This window comes from Emys orbicularis, chromosome 11, assembly GCF_028017835.1.
Source record: "Emys orbicularis isolate rEmyOrb1 chromosome 11, rEmyOrb1.hap1, whole genome shotgun sequence".
NCBI lineage: Eukaryota > Metazoa > Chordata > Testudines > Emydidae > Emys > Emys orbicularis.
Genome location: NC_088693.1, coordinates 79886502 through 79909329, shown reverse-complemented (window position 1 = coordinate 79909329; position 22828 = coordinate 79886502). Strand labels below are relative to the sequence as shown.

The window sequence follows — 22828 nt, the reverse complement described above, 5'->3', positions numbered from 1 at the left end:
GGAGCATCTCTTGTCACTGTCCAGCAATAATCTGCAAGCTTTGATGGGCTCCATTTGCCCTGATAGCATTTCTCCATTGTTGCAATGTCCTGGTGAAATCGCTCGCCGTGCTCGTCACTCACTGCTCCGCAGTTCGGTGGAAAAAAAATCTAGATGAGAGTGCAAAAAATGTATCTTTAGTGACATGTTGCAACCAAGGCTTTTGTATGCCTTGAGGAGGTTTTCCACCAACAACCTGTAGTTGTCTGCCTTGTTGTTTCCGAGAAAATTTATTGCCACTAACTGGAAGGCTTTCCATGCCGTCTTTTCCTTGCCACGCAGTGCATGGTCAAATGCATCATCTCGAAGAAGTTCACGAATCTGAGGACCAACAAAGACACCTTCCTTTATCTTAGCTTCACTTAACCTTGGAAATTTTCCACGGAGGTCCTTGAAAGCTGCTTGTGTTTTGTCAATGGCCTTGACAAAGTTCTTCATCAGACCCAGCTTGATGTGTAAGGGTGGTAACAAAATCTTCCTTGATTCAACAAGTGGTGGATGCTGAACACTTTTCCTTCCAGGCTCCAATGACTGTCGGAGTGGCCAATCTTTCTTGATGTAGTGGGAATCTCTTGCACGGCTATCCCATTCGCAGAGAAAACAGCAGTACTTTGGGTATCCAGTCTGCAGACCAAGCAAGAGAGCAACAACCTTCAAATTGCCATAAAGCTGCCACTGATGTTGGTCATAGTTTATGCACCTCAAAAGTTGTTTCATGTTGTCATAGGTTTCCTTCATATGGACTGCATGACCAACTGGAATTGATGGCAAAACATTGCCATTATGCAGTAAAACAGCTTTAAGACTCGTCTTCGATGAATCAATGAACAGTCTCCACTCATCTGGATCGTGAACCATGTTGAGGGCTGCCATCACACCATCGATGTTGTTGCAGGCTACAAGATCACCCTCAATGAAGAAGAATGGGACAAGATCCTTTTGACGGTCACGGAACATGGAAACCCTAACATCACCTGCCAGGAGATTCCACTGCTGTAGTCTGGAGCCCAACAGCTCTGCCTTACTCTTGGGTAGTTCCAAATCCCTGACAAGGTCATTCGGTTCACCTTGTATTATGAGGTGTGGTTCAGAGGAGGAGGATGGGAGAAAATGTGGGTCCTGTGACATTGATGGTTCAGGACTAGAAGTTTCATCCTCTTCCTCGTCTGACTCAAGTGAGAATGATTCTGGTGCATCAGGAACCGGCAGTCCTTCTCCGTGGGGTACTGGGCGTATAGCTGATGGAATGTTTGGATAATGCACAGTCCACTTTTTCTTCTTTGACACACCTTTCCCAACTGGAGGCACCATGTAGAAGTAACAATTGCTGGTATGATCTGTTGGCTCTCTCCAAACCATGGCACTGCAAAAGGCATAGATTTCCTTTTCCTGTTCAACCACTGGCGAAGATTTGTTGCACAAGTGTTGCAGCATATGTGTGGGGCCCACCTCTTGTCCTGATCTCCAGTTTTGCAGCCAAAAGAAAGGTGATAGGCTTTCTTAACCATAGTGGTTATACTGCGCTTTTGTGATGCAAAAGTCACTTCACCACAAACATAGCAGAAGTTATCTGCACTGTTCACACAAGTACGAGGCATCTCTGCTCACTTTGGCTAAACAGAAATGTGTCCCTTTGCAAAATCAAACACTGACAAATAAGAGAGCACGACACTGTATGATTTCTAGAGCTGATATAGGGCAATTTGTTCAGCAGAGTGATGTAAGCTTCGTTATGATTGCATCATCCATGACTTCTAGGAATAACATGATGCAATTCATATCATGTATGACGCAATACCAGCTTCAGATTGCATCATTCATTGTTTTGCCTAAAAAGCAAGTACTGTCCAAACCCAGTCATAGATTTATTCATAGATCCAGTCAAAGATGTATTTTAGTCATTTCTGGTTTAAATTGAGATCCCTTCCCTTTATAACTCACTTATCCTCCGCCATTCCCAAGTCAAGGGTCGTATATACTGACCCAATAGCATATCTTGAAAACTAGAGCCAATCAACAATTTTAAGCATCATTTTCGTTCTCAGTGATCCAGAATTAGTAAAGTTTGACTACATTTATTTCAGAAGCATTTTGGCTGTAGAGCAGTGCTATTTTTCACTTTGCATCATGGAACTTTGGATCCAAATAGTGAAGGACCTGCCAATGTAGCCCTGGCATCCGTTGGGACTGTAATCAGTGACACTGAACTAGGGAGTGGTGTTAGAAACAAACAATTTTACCTGGACCATCGTTCATCGCAGCTTCCTTCTCTGGGGCGACAATCAACTACTGGGTGTCTGCTATATCAGCCTGAGTTCTTCCAAATCCTTGGCCTTGGTCAGGGTACGTTTCCATTCCTCCGGAACAGAGTCCTTTACCAAACCACCCAACAGCTGAGCTGAGTTAGTGAGGAATGGCTTCTCCAAACATGCCCAATTTGTTTCTTTAATCTGGTGGCACAGGGTGTAAGTTAGGGACTAGAAACACTCCTGCTTCAGAATCCCCATAAGCCACCAAAGGAGGGGAAACTTATTAAAAATAGATATTCTGCAGTTATCTCACTTTCAACACGGAGTTCATTTCAGTCCACATTTGAGCATTTATCACGGGCAAGTTCACAAATGAACTTCTGTTTTCTCCACATCAACACAGACAGGGGCAGCGTTTCCAAATAGGCCACACGCAACCAGTTACTTCAGTTAGTTGTGCAATCGGGGGTTGCTGTTGTTCAGAGTGGATGGAGGCCTAAACCCGCTCCTGTTTCCTTGACAGCAGGCCCAATGGCTTGGAGCAGCCTCTCCTGGTGCGTGAACTGCACTAGAGCTTCTGCAATGTCATCATGCAGCGGTGGGGGGAAAGACAAAAATAAATTAAGGAAGGACTCTTTTAGCTAACAGTCATTTCTCCCAAAGTCCTCGATAAATCCGAGCTACATCCTGGAGAACAAAACTGATATTCGATTATGTGACTAAATGGTCTTCAGGAGAGAGAGAAAAAGCTGCAACACAGAGCGGTGTAAGTCACTTTCTCTTTCATGAAAAATGAAATTCCAGATCAGGTTACATCTGATGACTCAGAAATCAGGAGAGCAGATTCCCCCATTGCTTTCTCCTTTGATCCATTCAAATCTGCTTCAGCAACAGCACTTCATTATTATGGAGTTGTTATTGGGGGGGCGGGGGGAAGCATCATCGTAATAGGGAAAAACTGCCGACCACCTCATCTGCAAAGAATCCCAAATCAGCAGGAAAAAGTCCAGAAGTGGCTTTGTCAATAGACAGAAACTGGGATTTAAACTTGGAATGATGTCACAGTGTTTGGGATCCATTGGAATTCCCCACCAGGTCTGGGACACTTTCATTGTCAGCTCTAATGAGTCAGATTTAGGATCAAATTGATACTAATTGTAGAGACTCTCTGGGAGCTGAAGGAGTAGAATAGAGGTGGAGAAACTCCACTGTGCCTCACACAGACGCCAGCGCTGCTGGAGTGAGTGGGCCTAGTGATGGTGATGGGGAAGGAGGGAATCCCTCCGACTCGCCCCATTTCCTTCTGGCCTCGCAGAGGTTGAAATGATACATTTATCCCACTCCTGCTTCTCCTCTTTGTCATATTGAAATATACTGTCAATAAGGAAACAGATAAAAGTAAAAATACCTGCTGCCCAGCACCACCTGGACCAGCGTGAGCACAACTGGGAAGGAGACATTTTGTCAGTAAAGGGGGAACTTGGTGACTAACAATCGCTCTGCTACTGGGGTGACAGTATAAACGTGATGCTCAGGGATTGTCCAGACCAGGAAAATGGGTGTCCATTAGGACAGGCCAAAGGGGAAGATGCCAGCTAACCCCAACCCCTGTGCCCGGGCTATGTCAGCACTGCAAACAGAGCGGTGTGTTTACATCAGGATAGCTACCTCCAGCACGCCGACACCAAGGGAAATCCTAGAGCAGAAGACAAACCCCATGTCCATTCTCACTCAGTGAGGTGACTTGTGGTCACCCCAATTTCCCCCACCTGGGGCTGATGGAAACTCCTTGCTGGAAGGACACACACTCCAATGACTCACAGGAGAAAGGAGTTGGGGGAAAGGAGCACGGGACTCACCCCAGAGAAGGGTGACCTGTAAAAGGCACAAATGGGCAACACACGAGGCAGCTGAGAGAACTGAGTGACACAAATGGTGCAAACAAACCACAAGGTCACTATGTGGGAATGAGCAAATGTGTTTTGTTTTTTTTAATCTTTTCTCCGCCCTACACAGAGTTTCTATGCTGTGTTTCTCTCCTGTGAATACTCTGATGTCTTGTAAGGGGTGAGCTCCGGGTGAAACTTTTCCCGCACTCAGAGCATCTATAAGGTCTCTCTCCCGTGTGAATTCTCTGATGTACAATGAGGTCTGAGCTCACACTGAAGCCTTTCCCGCAATCACAGCATTGATAGGGTCTCTCTCCTGTATGCCTTGCCTGATGTGTAATTAGGGTTGATTTCTGCCTGAACAGTTTCCCACACTCACAGCACTCATAGGGGCGCTCTCCTGTGTGGATCCTCTGATGTGTATTGAGGGATGAACTCTGTGTGAAAGTTTTTCCACACTCAGAGCACTGATGAGGTATCTTTCCCATGTGGATATTCTGATGTTCAATAAGGTCTGACTTTACAGAGAAGCTTTCCCCGCACTCACAGCATTCATAGGGTCTCTCCCCTGTGTGGATCCTCTGATGTTTATTAAGGGCTGAGCTCTGAGTGAAGCTTTTCCCACACTCACTGCATTCGTAGGGTTTCTCTCCTGTGTGCAATCTGTGATGTCGAATAAGGTGAAAGCTCTGACTGAAGCTTTTCCCGCACTCACTGCATTCGTAGGTTCTCTCCCCTGTGTGGATCCTCTCATGTTTATTAAGGGTTGAGCTCTGAATGAAGCTTTTCCCACATTCACAGCATTTGTAGGGCTTCTCTCCTGTGTGGATCTTCTGATGTATAAGAAGACCTGAGCTCCGAGTGAACTTTTTCCCACACTCACTACATTTATAGGGTCGCTCTCCTGTGTGGATCCTCTGATGATTAATAAGATCTGACCTGTCAGTGAAGCTTTTCCCACACTCACAGCATTCATAAGGTTTCTCTCCTGTGTGGATCCTCTGATGCTTAACAAGACCTGAGCTCCGAGTGAACTTTTTCCCACACTCACTACATTTATACGGTCGTTCTCCTGTGTGGATCCTCTGGTGGTTAATAAGGGTAGAGCTCAGAGTGAAGGTTTTCCCGCACTCACTGCATTCATGGGGTCTCTCTCCTGTGTGGATCCTGTGATGTCGAGTAAGGTGAATGCTCTGACTGAAGCTTTTCCCACACTCACTGCATCCGTAGGGCCTCTCTCCAGTGTGGATTCTCTCATGTTTTAAAAGGCTGGAGTGGCTAGTGAAATGTTTTCCACACTCACTGCATGTGTTATTTCTCTCTCCTGTGGGTATTCTAGGCTTGGCTGTGGTTTCCAGAAGGTCCTGGTGAGTTCCCTGACAATTAATGGAGTTACCCACTTTCTCCGCTGGCTGGTTTCTCTGCTCCCTCTCTGGCCTGTGCTGACTCTCACAGGCTTTGCCCTGCACACGATGCCTGGACACATTCCCTCTGGAGCCGTGCGATAATCCCCCATGTGGTGCCACTTGCTCAGAATCTTCCTGCTGAGGATTCTGCTTCTTCTCCTCACTCACCATCCCAGCACCTGCTGGGACAGAGAGAGAAACCTCAGACACAGGGATGGAAAGGGGAAAACAAACCAAAATTAGAGCTGGAGAGACAGAAAAGAAACCTAGTAGCTGGATTCTCCACAACTCTTCCCCATAGGGGAGAGAGAAGGGGAACAATTCTGCCTCCACATCCCCTCAGGGAGGGAGCTCTGCCAGGTGTCAGTCAGGATGCGCAGGAAGCCATGAGCGACAGCTGCCCTGAGGATACACGGCCTCCTGGGGATACTCCTGAACCCCGAGAGCTCACAAGGCTTTTAGGGACTCCCAGCTGTTTCCTTCGGGCACTGAGAGCTTTGAGTTGGTTTAATGATCCCTCACCTGCGCAGGCACCTCTGGGGATCTCTCCTTCCTCACAGCCCTGGAGATCCGGGACCCATGGCTCCTCCCCTCGTTCCAGCTGGGAGATCACATCAGGTTTGGAAACTGGACACCCTGCTCAGGGGAAAGAAAACAAGGGAGACCAGGGGAATTCATGGGACGTTTCTATTACTTTAACCCCAGTCCATTTTACAGCAGGGAAAGGCTGGGGGCAGCTCCCCAGGTGCAGGAGACTCTGCGTATGAGGGATTTAACTCTCCCCATCTCTGCTGGGAACACACACAGCCAGACACTGCTCAGCAAAGGGGCTCCTAAAACACAGAGACAGGAACTCCACATTCCAGGAAGTTAAGGCCCCAGCCAGAGAGGAAGTTACCCTGGACCTGCTTCTTCATCCCAGAGAGAAACCCTGAGAGAACGGGGGAGTTGTAGGAGAGCCGGGACCAGTGAGCATGGGCTGGTGGGATTCAGCGCAGTGAGGAATAGGAGGGACGGGGGGTGTCATTGAATGTCGTATCTCAGGGCTTGTCTACACTTGAGACACTGCAACTCTAGCGCTGTAGGGAGTTAGTGTAGACACTGGGCTTTCCTGTCAGGGTAAGTCATCCACCTCCCCCAGAGGCAATTGCTAGGTCGACAGAAATATTATTTTTTGTTTAAAGACCAACTTTTCTAACTACCCTAAATTCCACAGGTTTTTTCGGAATGTCTTGAAATTTGCTGGGCAAATTTTTCATGGGCATTCAAGGAAGAGTTTGTGGTCCAAATATGGGGTGATTTGTTAAAGAGGTTCCTAAGATACAGCCCCCACACATACGGGTAGCTTTTTACAAAAGCATCTTGCTCTTGTAACATTTGCTTGCACACAGCTGGGGCTGAAACTACGGTTCTGATTTCCCCCGATTGAGCTCAGTCACTTGGCGTCGATCTCAGTTAGTAGGTGCCCCCCCCCCCTTGTTTCTTTGGGTTGGCTGTGGTCATTGAACCCGAGCTACCCCCATGAATGTGAGATTGAGCCCCACATCTGCTACCTTTCAGACAATGCATGTTGTCCTTTTTTCTTGCATTCAGCAGAAGTTCACCTTGGAAGTCTTGCCCTCTGATTACAAAATATTTGGGTTCAGAGTCACATTTTAAAGTGGTCTAAAATCCACACACAGTCTTCCCGGTCTACACTTAAAAGTTTTGCCAGCATAGCTCTGTCAGATGGGGGTGTGAAAAATCACACCGCTAACTATCATAGCTATGTCAGGAAAAGCTCTAAGGTAGATGCAGTTATACTGGCACAAAATCCACTAAAAATCAAGGTAATTAAATACCAATACTTGCATCTGAAGAAGTGAGGTTCTTACCCACGAAAGCTTATGCTCCCAATACTTCTGTTAGTCTTAAAGGTGCCACAGGACCCTCTGTTGCTTTTTACAGATTCAGACTAACACGGCTACCCCTCTGATACTAAATACCAATGAACTACATTCATGCTGTTAACATTGCCCAGTGCTGCCTCATGTCTCCCAGCATGTGGATGGGAGCTAAACTTAAACCTTTGAAAACTAGGAAATTATAAGTTTAAATACATGCCACACCTGCAACACAACCTTAACTCTGCCCTTCCTTAACTCTTGAGATGGCACTAAGCATGGGAAATAGTTCAGTAAGGCTGGTGTGAAGGTTTACAAACTACGAATGTAAGAGGCATCTTCTCCACCTCAGGAAGTCTCCAGGTCAAGACCGTCTGCCTTTCTGGGAGATGGTTTGTTCAAACACAAGGGGTTCAGCTCAATACAGCAGTAGCTGGATGAAATTCTATAGCCTATCTTACACAGGATGGATGAATTTTCCTTTCTGGCCATAAAATCTATGACTCTACAATAGACACGAGGAAGGACTGAGAGAACATGTCATTGTTTCTGTTGTGTTCCACAGATGGGAAAACCAGCATTTATCTGCATGCCCCCCAGCTGTGTGCACTGTGTCAGTGGTAACCGAACGGTGCGAGGATCAACTGGAGCAGCTCGGCAGAGCTGTGACTGTGGCAGGAAGAGAAGTGCCTATCAACATTGAAGGACCTAGTCTGCCTCATCTCAGTGCCGGGTGTTGTCGGTTGTGTCAGTGAAGATGCACAAGGGTGTGTTGTTGCCATGGAGACTGTCAGCAGCCTGGTGGGGCACATGCTAGTAGACTCCAGGGTTGATCAAGGACAAAGTGAAGGCAATGACGCAAAAGGAACACTCAGGGGGAGGGTAAGGGAGTGTGTAGCGAGGAGGCGTGGCCTGGGGGGACCACAACCCACCCCTTGGGCTGCAGAACAGGAAAGCCACATCCGCCTCCGCCAGAAGCGCATCCTGCAGCTTACGTGCGCTGGAGCTGCCGAGGGAGATGGATGCTTCCCGCACCGCTGCCAGAGCATGAGATCACGGAGGAGCTCCCAGCTCTGCTGCCTGAGGACTGGCCTGAGCTCCCAGAGCCCCCGGCTGGCCACGGTGCTCAGGAGCGGCTGGGGCTAGGGCTCACCGCCGATCCCAGGGGGACAAGGACACATACAGCACAGAGGTCCCAAACCCAGAGGAGGTAGCAAGTAGCCCATGGAAAGGAGATGAGTCTGGTTGGGCCTTGGCCGGATACTAGGCTGGTGTGTGACGTTCAGATCCCCGCTGATCCTGTGGTGCACCACTCCGCCACTGTTATGGCCCTGGGCTGGGACTTGGTGGGGTAGGGAGGGCTCGGGTCCCCCTACCTCCTGCCAGCCCACCCCTGGGGTGACAGCCTCCCTGCATGAGGCCAGAAGGCCTGTGTCTGGTGCTCACCCCTGCCAGAGCCCCTAACTGCCTGATGCCCTGACTAAGGGCCTGGGCTTCCAGACTATGTTACTCTGCCCTGACCATAGGCGCCCATTTACCAAGTTGCCAGGGGTGCTTGACCCCCTGCTCCGCCTCAGGCCCTGCCCCTACCCCACCCCTTCCTCCAAGCCCCCACCTGCCCAGCCTCTTCACACCGCTGTCCCGCCCTCCTGCACGCTGCGGAACAGCTGATCCCTGGCGGGTGGGAGGGGCGGTGCTGACCCACAGGGGTTCCAGTGTGTGCAGAGTCTGCCCCTGCCCGCTGGTGCCCTGCCCTGCCCGAAGGCCGGGTTCATAGACTCACTCTTGCCCAGCCCAGAGCCAGCAGACTGAGCTCTAAAGATGGCTCATTTCCCCACTAATTGAGTGCAGTGCTAAGGGCTCCGCGTGGCCTCCCTGAGGGCTAGACCCGGAGGGACGGCCCCGCAGGATTACAGAGCGAGTCCAAGCTGGTTTGTATGGAGCAGGCTCAGTGTTTGAGTGATGGCCGGGGGTCGTTACACCGAACCTAAATCCAGACTTTTCCTTAGCAAAGAGAAGATGTCAGACGTCATGTTGTCCTGCCCGTGTGCTCGGTTCCCAGAGCGTCCTGTAGCAGGGGAGGGCAGAGCGCTGGTGTGTGTCACGGGTACGTTGGGGTGTTGCTCATAGGTGCCGACTCCGTGGGCGTGCCGGGGCTGGAGCATCCAGGGGAAAAACTGGTGGGTGCTCAGCACCCACTGGGATAATCAGCTGGGGCAGCCACAAATCAGCCCTTGCACATGCAGGGCCCCCTCAGCCTGTCCCAGGGCAGAAGCATTCACTGTTTCCAACCCATCAGTTTGGTGGGCGTGGAAGGGGCGGGGGAGCTAGCCTCCCCACGCCAGCTGTTCACCCCCACCCATGGAGCCAGCAGATGAGCGCTTTTGCAGCAGTGTGCGGCTGTAATTCCTAGCCCGGCTCCTACTGCAGGTAAAGGTGGTCCCTTTCCAGGGCAGAGGGAGCAGGGCGCCATTTAGGGAGGGCAGAGGGGGAAAATGAACTGCTGCTCCCCATCCCCACTGTCACCGGAGGATCCGGAAGCCCTTAGCTGCGAGTGGAGCTAGAAGTTGCTTTGGCTGATAGGGCTGTTCCAGAGATCAGCAGCTGGGAAATGTAAATTCCCCCTTGTGCCGGCTGCTGCTGCTCCGTGGCTGGGAGCCAGAGGGGAGAGCTGTATCGTTCTCTCCACTCCCACCCCTTCGCACACAGAGGGTCTTTAAGGAGGTTCTCAAACGCCCCCTCCGGCTGAGCGGGTGAGAGCCCGTGCCACTTAGAAACCCCCCTGCCAGCCCCCGCAGCAGCGCTAGCAGCCCAGGGACCAGAGGGGCACTCAAAGCACCGTCTGTGGGGAAATAGCTCCTTGTCACCCCGCTGGCAGGATGAGTCGGGGGGAGCAGGTTCTGGCAAGCCATGGCCAAGAGAAGGGACCTGATGATGCTGATCTCCTGACGTCTCTCCCACAAAGCTGGTCAGTTTTATTTTCAGTGTAAGAGTCTATTTCAGGTCTATTTAGTCTATAATAGTCTAATTCAGTCGTATTTTGGTGAAATAGTCATTTCAGTTGTTCCCGAAGGAAATCAGAGGAAGTTACTGTACAGAGCTCTGCTTCTCAATCCAATTGGTCTATGGAGCCTGGGGATATTTTTTTTAAACAATTCCTGGAGTGCTCTTAGTTCTATCTGTTTTTACAGCCTTAGAACAGGGCTCTTTACTAGCTTCCATAATATCTGAGTATGCCCTTGAAAGGACATTGTTCAGAGGGCAAATTTCCTTAACGTGTAAGACACAGCGTGTCATACTGTATTTTCATTCACGCACGGTTAAGACTCATCCAGTTGGGTCACTGTAGCTACCTACTCAGGATTTCTCTATCACATTATAAAACCGAACCGTTTCCAGAGGCTAAAACAGGCTTTTAGATCAGTCATTTGTAAATGCAAGTTCCATTTTTTAAATTTGTTTTTATGTTTTGAATCTTTACTATACCTTGAACAGAAGTGCGTTTTCATTTGTGCTGGAGAAATGTCAAATGCAGTGTATAAATAGATTGCAGTGTTTAAGAGCTGATTCCTAATTCCTGAGTAACTAATAGGAAAAGAAGGCACTGCCATTGGAGAAAGGTGATAACATTTGTATGTTCTGGAAATACACCTTCAGGTGTCTTAGAGCTGATGGGAAACACACAAAAGGAAGTATTTCTATACACAACGTACAGTCAGCCTGTGGGACTCCTTGCCAGGGGGTGCTGTGAATGCCAAAACCTTGATACCTCCATTGCCTGTATCACCACACAGGCATGAATGGATTTAGCCTAGGAGGCAGGGTCAGCATGAGCCCCATTGGGCAGGTGGGATCTAGGGCACCCAGAGGTGAAGTGACTTTCTCAAGGCTAAGCAGGGAGGCTGTGGCAAAGCAGAGAATCAAAACCAGAACATCTAAGCCAGAGGCCTGTGCCTTAACCACTAGGCCACCCTTCCTATCCTGAGGCAGGAGAAGCTCCTGGGCCGCTTTGAGTGCGTGGGTGTGGGTGGGTGCTAGACAGAGCCACCAGGAGAGGGGGAGCAGAGAGAAATGGAGTTGGGGTGGGGCTCAGTGGCGGGGCCTTAGGGGAGGGGGTGGGACCAGGTTGGGGCACCAGCCAGCAAAACCAAGTTAGGTAATGCTGAAACAGGGCAGAGTAGAGGTGGCATTGTGGGGATGACGTGAATCTGAACTCTGCATTTCCCCTTCTAAGAACCGAGGGGACAGGAATCCTTACCCAGCGAGGTGACGTTCTCATAGTTCTCCTGCATGACGTCTCTGTAGAGGGCTCTCTGAGCGGGGTCCAGCAGAGCCCCCTGCCCCGCGGTGAAATACACAGCCACCTCCTCGAAGGTCACTGGCCCCTGAAAGAGCCCCACTCAGAACCTGCTGCCCCAGCCACAACTCCACTACTCACGGGGGAGAGGAGCCAATCAAATGGAAGCTCTGAGTAGCTCGCAGTCACCATGGTCCCACCCCCACCCCACTCAGAGCATCCAGGAAACACCAGGGTGAGGGGACGGAGAGAGAGCCCCTTGTCTCTCCCAGCAGATCCATCACACACCTACTAGCCAGAGACCGATACAGGAGGTGGAGCCCTAGCAGGGTCCAGGGAGAGCTCCCTGGTAGGGAGCCCAACACCCTCCTCATTGTGAGGAGCTGGATACGAAGGGCCAAGTCATCTCCCCTAAACCTCACTGCTGGGTGCCACCTTCCTATCGCACAGCAGCCGCTGGTTACTCGGGTCAGGCTCCAGCACTGGGAGTCTGGCCCGTTTTCCTAGCCCCACCTAGGTGGGTTGAGTCCTCTTCTATAAACTAGGGCATTTCACCTCCAGACCGCATGGCTCTGATCCTAGACTCCAGGCCACATATTAAACAAGTCCCAGCAAGTTTGCCACACCCTGGCCTCCTCCCTTTCTCCACCCTGTGAATTTCCTGCCTGTTCCAACCTCCAAACCAGACAACCCAAACCTTCCCACCCCCTGTGTATTGCTGCCCCCTCCCTCCTGCAGCAACCCACCAGCCACCCCCCAATAACCCCTACCTGAACTGGCTCCGCTGCAGCCATTTCTCCACCCTGTGCCATGGGAGGACGGGATGAGCTGGAGCGAAATGTGGAGCTGTTCTGCAGCCTGGCAGGGTAAGAAGGGAAATGGGGGAGGTTTCAGAACAGGCTTCAGTTCATTTCACACCACAATTCCCCCCGGTTCTTTCCCAGCAGACAGACACCCTAGATTCTGCCATGCTGGGAAAACGTTTGATCTCTTTATTCCAGCGTAGACCTGGCCCCTCCTGCCAGGCTGAGCCCACAGAGACATTTTTAAGTCTCCCAGTAACAAAGTCTCTGAACAATATGCTAGGGGACAGCAGAACAACGGGGCTGGGCAGGCCCCATGGGGGACTTGTTCCGTCCTTCCCCTCCTGTGCCCCTGCCATGCCCTGTTGCTAGCAGGGAACGGCCACCCCATCCCCGAGGCAGCCGTGTCCCTAGGCTCCCCGAACAGCCCCCAGTGACCCCTGATCCCTTTTGGGGAATGGCTCAGGGCAACAATTTCCCACCCAAACAAGGAGAAATCGCTGCTGATAAAATGGTGGGAAACCCCCCAAATCAAAGACTTTAAATGGCCATTTGAGACCTTTGGAAAAAATAGGGCAAAACCCAGAAAACAGAGAGTTCATTTTAGGAAAAGCAGGGGTCTCTCCCTGGATTTTATATCCAGCCGTGACAAGGAGCGAGAAAAGGGGAAGCACCAGCGAGAATTTGTACCAGGATGTGAGGGGGGAGGGGCACAAACAGGGAAAGGATGAAATTAACCCCCCCCCCTTGCAACTCCGGCTCCCCCCTCCCCGACACCCCCCCGGGCCCCGGTCTCTGCTCCCCCGGTTCCCAGGCGCCCTTGTGCGGAGTCACTTTCCCCGGGGTCTCCCCCCCGGCCCCAGGGGTTACCCCGTGTCCGATCTCTGGGGCTGTCCGCCCCACTTCCCCCCTCCCCCCCACCGCTCCCGAGCCCGGCCCCGGCCCCTTCCTGTGCGTCCGGCCGGGCTGCAGCCAGCGCCTGCCCCGGGATCGCCGGGAGACGGAGCGTCCCGGGCAGCGGGGCCGGGCCCAGATCTCCGGCCGGGGGAGGGGCGGGGCCCACAGCTCCCTGCCCCCCATTGCCAGCCTCTCCCTGCCCCCCCGGCCCCCCATTGCCAGCCTCTCCCCGCCCCCCCGGCCCCCCATTGCCAGCCTCTCCCCGCCCCCCCATTGCCAGCCTCTCCCCGCCTCTCCCCGCCCCCCATTGCCAGCCTCTCCCTGCCCCCCATTGCCAGCCTCTCCCTGCCCCCCCGGCCCCCCATTGCCAGCCTCTCCCTGCCCCCCATTGCCAGCCTCTCCCTGCCCCCCCGCCCCCCCATTGCCAGCCTCTCCCTGCCCCCCATTGCCAGCCTCTCCCCGCCCCCCATTGCCAGCCTCTCCCTGCCCCCCATTGCCAGCCTCTGGCTGCGGACCCGTTCGCTGCCCCCGGGCTCCCAGCTGTGCCGGGGCCGGCCCCAGTCCCTGTCCCCGGGTCTCTCGCTCCCCTGGGGCCGGGCCGGGGCCCGGCTGGAGAAACCCCCCGGCCGGCACGGGGGCTAGTGCCGGGCTCTCCCCGCACACACCCGGGGGCAGCAGCTCCCAGCCGGGTCCGGCTCACGGCGGCAGCGGCAGCAGCGTCTGGTCCGTGCCAGGCCCGGATCCACCCGGGGCCCATCGCTGCGAGCAGAGGCGCTGAGAGCGAGCCTGGGAGCGGGGATCCACCTGGGCGCTCAGACCCCACGGGGCCCTGGGAGCTGTAGTTCCTTGGCCAGCTCCCTGCCCAGAGAGCCGGAAGGAACTACATTTCCCAGCATTCCCTTGGCCGCCAGCCACAGGAAGGGAGGGGGAGGGGGAGGGAGAGGGGAAGCTGAGACCCCATGCGCTGCAGCTTGCTGGGGGTGGGGAGCTGGCTGCTGGAAGGGGGTGGCACTGTGAGTGGGGAACAAGTGGGCCTAAGGAGTAGGTGGCTTTGGCCCAGATAGCACCCTCAGAGGACTTCCCCAGACTGGATTAGGGCTGCTGCTGTGACCTCGCCTGGCAGCCCCCAAAGAAGGAACTGGGTGGAATGAATGGGCAGTGCCCCTCTCTATCTGAAGTATCAGAGGGGTAGCCGTGTTAGTCTGAATCTGTAAAAAGCAACAGAGGGTCCTGTGGCACCTTTAAGACTAACAGAAGTATTGGGGCATAAGCTTTCGTGGGTGAATGAAGCCTAACAAGGGAGGTATGTGGATCCCACCAGAAATTAGAATGAAAAGTAAGGGAGGGGAGGCTCTACTAGAGGACCTGGGCAGCTTTAGGAACAGTACCAGGCACGTAGGAGGATTTCCACGTCTGAGCCATGGAAGCAGAAATCAGCTTTTCCTTTCCAGATTTATCTAATATTCAGGAATTTAGCACCTGCCTTCCAGATTTAAACACTCTCAAAATTCAGGAGTGCTGAAGAGCAATTTGGGCGGCTGTTACTTCATTTCTTCCAAATCAAATGTGCTGATCCACTGTAACTTGCTGTAGGAAAAGTAGGATAAAATTGAGCAACAAATGCTGGCATCTCCCCAGTGCTAACTAGGACTGGAATTGCTATTTTCAACAGCCACTACCATTTTTTTTAGTTTGTTTAAAAGGAAGACAGTAATATTGCATTGGCAAATTCCCCATAGAAATGAAGAGTGGAACAAAAGAATAAGAAAGGCACCTCAACTTTTCCTCATTTATGTAGGACAGCCTTATGATATGGATCCAGTTATTCTCCAATCACACAAGCTGAAAATTGTTCCACTTTACTACAGTTCTGGAACCATGCGGGAACCAGTCCTGTCTGTGTTCTGTGCACATCCAAAATTCCCGCTGAATTCAGAAGTGCCTTGCTTTTGTGACCACACTACCTGATATTTTCAGCCCTTGTAAGCGAAGCCGGTTTACATTTAGTAATTGGGCAGGAGGCCTCTCAGAAAAAGTTAGGGGCCGTAGGAGGTGTTGCTTATTCACTAGGTAATGTGAGACCTTCCTGTTACAATAGGAAACCAGTGCAGCATAGAATGCACTTTGCTCCTAGAGTCTAGAATGGGTCTTTGCTTCTATACACAGCCCATTAAAGGCAATGAAAAGACTCCCAGTCACTTCAACAGGCTTTGGACAGAACTGGTTATACTCAGGGTAACTCCACTGTCTTCACAGGGTCCTGGTCCCAGAGCGGAGTTGGGCCATGTGAGCTTGTTGCAGAGCTGCTGCTCAGGGATGGGAACCTCCTGGCACTCCAGCCTCCAAAACCATCCAGGCTGCACTTTCTGCATGACTATGTGCTAGCTGAGGGGTGCGTGGGAATTGGTGGCCTCTGCTGCAGGTGATGGGCATCTCAGGTACTTAAAGCCATGGCCTAGAGGAGGGAAGCGCCTAACTGCAGAGCCTGCAGCTGCCTAGGGCCAGCGCTGAGGATTTAGAGTCCCTAGTGCCGCTGTTGCAAGGTTCAAGCATGCTCAGCCTTGGAATTGCCACCCCCTCCCTTGACTAGGAGCTGCAGCTATCTAAGGCTGGCCTCTGGCAATTGGCCCCATGGCTATAGCCAGAGAAGCTGCAGGTGGCTCTGTGACTACTGGGGCCATTAAGCTAGAGCAGATAAAGAAACTGGAGTTAACCTCAGGGAACAGAGGTCACCCGTAGGAAAGGAATGTCAAGGGGAGCAGGGAAAGAGGCAGCAAGTCAGGCTTGGAGCGGGAGAATAGCCCCAGCTGGTGGGGGAGCATGTCCAAAGTAGAGAGGAAACAAGCCTGGGGAGAGGTGGTGGTGACCAGGTAATAGACTAGCATGTAGCTGGGAGCAGAGGGAGAAAGGCTGGTGTCTTCCATTCCCAAGGGCTAGGTCCTCACGTTGGGGAAATGGTGTTTGCAGGTGGCTTGCTCACATGGCAGGATGGGGGCTGAGCGAGGGATTTGTCGGAATTGATCAGGTATCTGCTGGCTGTGGAACTCTGAGCTGAGACCAGAACCACATCCAGTGACTGGTGACATAGGGGTACTGGGACATGGCTAGAGAACATCTGAATGAGGAAGGAGATAAATCTGTGGGGAGTTTCCCTGATCATTGTGGACACTGGTAAACCCACATGGGTACAGCTCAATGAGAAGAACTGGGGGCTGAGGGAGCTGTGTGTGGCAATGCAGATAGTCCTGTAGAGGTGTGTGATCAAAATGAAAAATGTCTCTGAGATTCAGTACCGGGTATACTATGGCACCAATGGCACTGCCACACCAGGCCCACACTCGGAGCCCACAATGACTACATAGGGGCCCACAGAAGGTTAATCCGGCCCTGCTGGCAACCCTAATTGTGGCACAGGTGGGCCAGGGAGTTTTTCTAGCATGTTGGGGGGCCTCAGAAAGAAAAAGGTTGAGAACCCTTTCTTAGGAGGATGCAATGTGGCCATTATTCTGCAGCCTGTCAGGGCGAGAAGGGCAATCGGGGACATTTCTGAATTAGTGTTAGTCCATTTCACACCCCGATTGCCCTCAGGCTCTTTCCCTGCAGACAGACACTCTAGGCTCCGCCATGCAGGGAAAACCCTCAGTTACATTATTAAAACACAGAACTGACCCCTCCCACCCGGACTAAACCCACAAGACCCTTTTAAACCCTCCCAGGAACACTTCCTCAGGCTCTTCCTTGACAGGAGATTTGTAATGGGAATTACTAGCAGAGGAATGATCCTGGGGAAGTCAGTGCCCAGCCTCCCAACCCTGCTCCTTTGTCTTTGTTTAATGTACAGATTAAAGATAAAAGTATTGTACTCAATACGTTCAGTGTCCATACAATCTCTGTGCACATTGGATTTGAAAAGTTGTCCTTCTTCGTCTGTACACCACAAGTGTCCATTTTAAATCAAAAGATTCCTAATGCCCCATGGGCTACTTCCCTATGATACACAGGGTCACAAACATCGTGGTGAGTAGGACAGATTACTAAATAATCACAGTGGGTTTCAGCCCCGTAGGATCACCTGTAAGGATTTTTCCTTCCTTTAAAGAGGGCAGAACCCAAACCCCATTCAGAAGATGCGGGGAATCTTACAGTAAATTCTTCCCACATGCTCCCCTCTGTAAAGCTCGTCTATCAGAGCTTGCCTTAGCACAAGAAAATAAGGCCACGCAGTGGTAACCACACAAACAAGACATCATTTACTATGGGGGAAAGGGCTAGGATAGGATACAGAAGAGTCGGATTAACAAAACTTTAACTCTGGAACTGCTCCCCTCTCACAAACAATTACACCCATGAGGTAATGTTGATGTTCTCTCTACTTTCTCTTGCAGTGACAGCGATGGACGGATGCTGCTCTCTTGACATTGGACATTAGGGATGGACTTCTATGCTGGACACAGGAACGGGCGAGTATAGACCTAACTAAAAACCCTCCCTATCCCTCTTTGCGTCGTCTCTGCCTGGATGTTAGACCCTATCTACGCGGATTCAATCCGTGCGTGGGAGTGTGCTTCCCAACCCAAAATAATATAGCAAATGGCAAAAGGTCACAACATTTTTTCCGAAGTCCAAGATGGCCACCTTATAGATAACCCAAAAGGTCCATGCCTTTCGTCCCTTCTTTTACTAAAATTTGGCAGGGGCAACCAGCATTTTACACACCCGGAGACTGGATTTGACCAATCGGGGGATGTTCCGGGACAGGGTGACCCATCCAGAAGGGGGTTGTATATCTCCTCTGATAACTCCTCCCTCTGTCCTCTACCAGTTGAAGTGGGCGTCAGCCCTGTAGGACCACCCCGAGAGGGGATCTGACCAAACAAGGAAGTGCTGTAGTGGAGTGACCTGCCCGCAAAAGGATCCCGTGATCCCTCTAAGAAGTCCCCCCACCACCCTCTACCAATTGGTGAGGGTTTCACTCCCACCTTAGGCCATCTCAGAAGGGAAATATGTACCAATCAGAACAGGTATAGCCCGAAGATCTAGGCCGTGGTTTCTGCTAAAGACACCCTTGGAACGAGACGGCCTCTTCCACGCAGCGTTGTGTTGCGACTTCCAGGGCGATGCTGCCAGCCACGCAAACATGGAGCTCCAGAGATCGGCGGCTTCTTGCCTAGATCTTCGGGCACTACCTATTCTGATCAATACATTTCCCTTCTGGGATGGCCTAAAGGGTGTGTGTGAAACCCTGACCGATTAGTAGAGGACAGTGGGGGGATTTCATGGAGGGGTGATGGGCCCCTCTCGCGGGCAGGTCTCCCCACCACAGCACTAACCCTATTTGGTGAAATCCCCTCTCTGGTTGGTCCTAAGGGGATGAGGCCCACCCCAACTGGGAGGAGTTCTCGGAGGGGTCACATGACCCACTTCCGGATGGGTCACTCTGCCCCAGAACTTTCCCCCATTGTTCAAATCCATTCCTGAGGCAGAGCGATGGAGATAAAACACCCCCAGATTGGTAGAGGAGTGGGAGGAGCTCTTAGAGGGCTCAGATGCCACTCCTTGCTTCCGCTCATGTTTGCATCTTGACCCCAAAAGTCTTATGTCATGGGGTCAGTCTCATGGTGACAGATGAGTGATGCCTTAGGGGTGACGGGGCGAGGTCCCATGGCTGAAACCAAATAACTGCCATTAGCCTCAGGGTGGTTTGGCCTAATGGCCAGAGTCAAAATGGCTGCCCTGCCACTCAGGGCCGTGTGGCCTAACGACCACAGTCCGTGCGGCCGCCCTCTCCGTCGGGGCTGTGTGGCCCAACGACCAGAGTCCGTGCGTCCGCCCTCTCCGTCGGGGCTGTGTGGCCCAGAGACCAGAGTCCGTGCGGCCGCCCTCTCCGTCGAGGCTGTGTGGCCCAGAGACCAGAGTCCATGCCTCTATCCTGTCTCTCATGCCTGTGTGGCCTGATGGCTCCAGACAATATGGCTGCTCTCTCCCTCAGTGCTGTGTGGCCCAGAGAACAGAGTCAATATCGCTGCCCTTCAGCGCAGGGCTGTTTGGCTGAGAGTTCAGAGACAAGATGGCTGCCCCTCCTCTTGGGGCTGTGCAGTCTAGTGGCACACTGGGGACGTGGGCTGCCACCCAAGGATGGATGGCGGCCAGGGCAGGGGGACCCGGGCCCTCGTTACTCCACCGGGTCCTAGCCCAAGGCCTTGTCCATGGCCAATGTGTTTGCCAATGAGTCAATGGGGATCCAACCAGAACATCTGACGTCACTCAGCATGACAATGGCTAGTTCACCCAGGTTACTTCCTACGAGATGTCTCTAGGCCTTGGGCTGGGGGTCTCTGGGCTCCCGGCCTGGGAAATTCCCAGAGACTCCGATCTCCCCTGCACGTCTGCAGGCCCCTGGGGATGCGGCTGGGTCTCGGCTCCTCGGGGCTCTGCAGTCAGGGGCTTCAGCTGCTTCTGGACTGGAGCCTACAATGTTCATCCTCCATTTTCGGCGCTCTGCCTAGACTGAGCTGAGCTGCTCCCTTTCACACTGGTGCTCCAGCTGTAGCATGTCCGGCAGGGCTGGGGAGGGGCTTGGCTTCCTCCGCCTAGACTATGGGGTTATGTGTGGCTGGTGCACCCCGGCACATCCTGCTCTGCCTCTTCTGTCTCCTCCTTCCCATGCAACAGCTGCTTTGGCGTCTCACAAGAGATGCGATCAGCGGTGCGCTCGGTTGGCTCCTGTTAGCCTCTAGATGTCTGTAAGAGGGAGAAAGGGCAGGAACACAAATCAGAAGAACAAAACCTTCAAGCAGGGTAGTTTTCCACGGCACAAACCCCCCCACTTTGCTAAAGCTCATTTGCAACTTCCCTGAGAGCTGGCATTGCTTAAACACAGCCCCCAGCCCCCGCAAGCCCCGCGGCCCTGTGGGCTGGCAATGGTTGAAGGGAGTCTGGGAGAATGTCTCCTCTCCCCGCCTGGCTCCGATGACTGAGGGAATGACATGCGAGAAGCTCTGTGAATGTCGGGCTCGGTGCAGTGGGGTGAGATGTCAGACATGGAGCCCAAAGGTGGGGTTGTCCTGACTCTGCAGTAATTTCATTCCAGTCAGAGAGATTTCAGAGCTCAGCTACGGGGCTCTGCCTGCGTGCTGCGTTCCGGCCGGGCCGGCTCTGCCTGGCTGGGGTGGGGGCGAGGCGGCTCCGCGCGCTGCCGTTCCTCTCCCCCCAGCCGCGTCGCCGCGACGACCACCGCACCAGGAACCTCTGTCCCGGGTGCTGGTCTTGTCTGTAGGCTCCGCCCCCCGCAGCTCCCATTGGCCGGGAATCCTTAATCCCGCCCTGGCCCTACTCCCCAGCCCCTTCCAATCCTGCTCTTGACTCCTGACTCCGGCTCCAACCCTTGGCTCCCCTCGGCTCGACCTCCACCACCCTGACCACTAGGCCCCACTGCCACTGCTCACACCACTGGGCCCAACCAACCGTGCTTTGGTGTCCGACACCAGCGATATGTAGGAGTCGTTCACCTCACTGCTTTCCATGAGTATGGCTTTGTCAGCACTGGTTTTCATTGTGCTGCCCAGTCACATGGCTTCATTAGATCCCTTTCAACTGCTTCAAAGTCTTCTCTACGCCTGACTAACCTACATAATTTTGTGTCATCTGCCAATATCCACCTCGTTGTTCAGTCCCGGTTCCAAATATAAGAACATAAGAAAGGCCATAGTGGGTCAGACCAAAGTTCCATCTAGCCCAGTATCCTGTCTTCTGACAGTGGCCAATGCCAGGTGCCCCAGAGGGAATGAACAGACAGGTAATCATGTAGTGATCAATCCCCTGTCACCCGTTCCCAGCTTCTGGCAAACAGAGGCTCGGGACACCAAAAAGTTGATAAGCGTCTGTTGTATGTACCATAGCAGGACAAAGAGGTCTTCTGTCTCGGTCCCGGTTCCCTAGTCGAATGCAGACCCCGACATGAGATTTCCAAGCTTCTGCAGCCATTTGTAATGTCTCTTGAGGATGCACCCTGTGGTCCTGTCAGATGTCAAAGGCACTTCCTGAAAAGCTGAAACAAAGAGGAAACGGGTTGAAAGCCCCATGGTGCTGATGTGACTGGTGCCTAGGAAACCTCCCCTTCAGATGGCCGTTGCCACATGCTATTAGCTACCCAAGAGTCTGGGGGCACAGAAACAACAACTCTGCTACTCCCAAAATAGCCCTGGACAGAGAGGAGTCCTCATTCTGTGCGTAACTTCCCCCTCCCCCAGCATACACCCGGTCACACACACGTCCACACACACGTCCACACACTAAAACACAGGCAGGTGGGAGCAATATGAAGACAGTCTCCCCACACAGCTCTAAGGCTACCTCTATCCTAGGAGCTAGGGATGGTTATCCCCTGCTCCCGTTCACATATTGTGGGACCTCGATGAAAGCTCGCGTGACCATCCTTCTTCCTTAAACGCTGTCCTTAGCCAGAGAGGGACACATTCAAACCTGTGTTCAGGCCTTGTGCTGCACCCCTGTACTTCCCACAGAGGCACAACACACAGAGCTATTTCCTTACCTTCATACAGGCGGGAGATGCCCTCTTCAGTCACGGTTTCAGACAACAAGTCGCAGTAATGGCGGATAGTATTTCCTAGACATACAATGGATCTCATTACTTTTCAAATCCTTCACTGAAAACTGCTAAAGATGCAGCCATTCCCCCAAGACAGCCGTTGGGAAATTAAATACATTCCTTACATCTTCTCACAAAGCACATAAAAGCATCTGATGTACAGAAGTTACTGGGAGGCTGATTTCCAAAGGAGATTGAATTCACATCATGCTGGTTTCCCGTAGGCGCAGCCAAAGAGTTGTTGTGGGCAGGGGAAGTTGGTGCGGTCAATACAGCTAAATTGCTCCCTTAATCTTGGAATACATGTTAATTCTGTCTCTCTCTCTCTCACACACACCAGAAGTCTAGAAAAGGGCTTTGAAGGAAGCAGTTCAAAAAAGATCAAGTGAATTTGCTCTGCTTACCAATGAACAGGGCTGCAGAATGTCTTATTGTTGTCTGTGAGCTTTCCAGGTACTCTAAGGCCTGGAACAGGAATTTGGGGATGTGGCTCTCGTTGTCCTGCATCTAGGAGGAAAGAAGGAAGAAATGCACAATATACAAATCACATGTTCTTCCCACAGCGAAGAGGCCAGGAAAGCCAAAGCATACAGCCAGGACAAAGCAACAGTCAGTATGAGCCCATACACCATAGCAGCACCTCTCTGAAGTTACTATTGGGTTCTCCAGAACCTAAGAACATAAGAACATAAGAAAGGCCGTACTGGGTCAGACCAAAGGTCCATCTAGCCCAGTATCTGTCTACCGACAGTGGCCA

At 52.2% G+C, this 22828-nt stretch overlaps 1 protein-coding gene across 1 annotated transcript; it reads right to left on the bottom strand.

The window, feature by feature from the left end:
* Nucleotides 1–4296: 4296 nt before the first annotated feature.
* Nucleotides 4297–21016, bottom strand: LOC135885360 (zinc finger protein 501-like). Its single transcript, XM_065413030.1, has 7 exons — nt 20928–21016; nt 12534–12621; nt 11725–11851; nt 6106–6219; nt 5704–5746; nt 4697–5512; nt 4297–4444 (listed from the first exon to the last, which is right to left on the bottom strand). The coding sequence occupies exons 1-7, from the start codon at nt 21014–21016 to the stop codon at nt 4297–4299; spliced, it is 1425 nt and encodes a 474-aa protein (XP_065269102.1).
* Nucleotides 21017–22828: the final 1812 nt, after the last annotated feature.

What these genes read in the sequence shown, in the direction of transcription:
- LOC135885360 (XM_065413030.1), bottom strand. Translation starts at nt 21,016, where the DNA reads ATGAAAACCAGTGCTGACAAAGCCATACTCATGGAAAGCAGTGAGGTG. An exon ending in CTGCAGCGGAGCCAGTTCAG is followed by an intron (nt 11,852 to 12,533) that starts GTAGGGGTTATT and finishes GGGCTCTTTCAG; the next exon opens with GGGCCAGTGACCTTCGAGGA. An exon ending in CCCCAGAGGTGCCTGCGCAG is followed by an intron (nt 5,747 to 6,105) that starts GTGAGGGATCAT and finishes TGGGATGGTGAG; the next exon opens with TGAGGAGAAGAAGCAGAATC.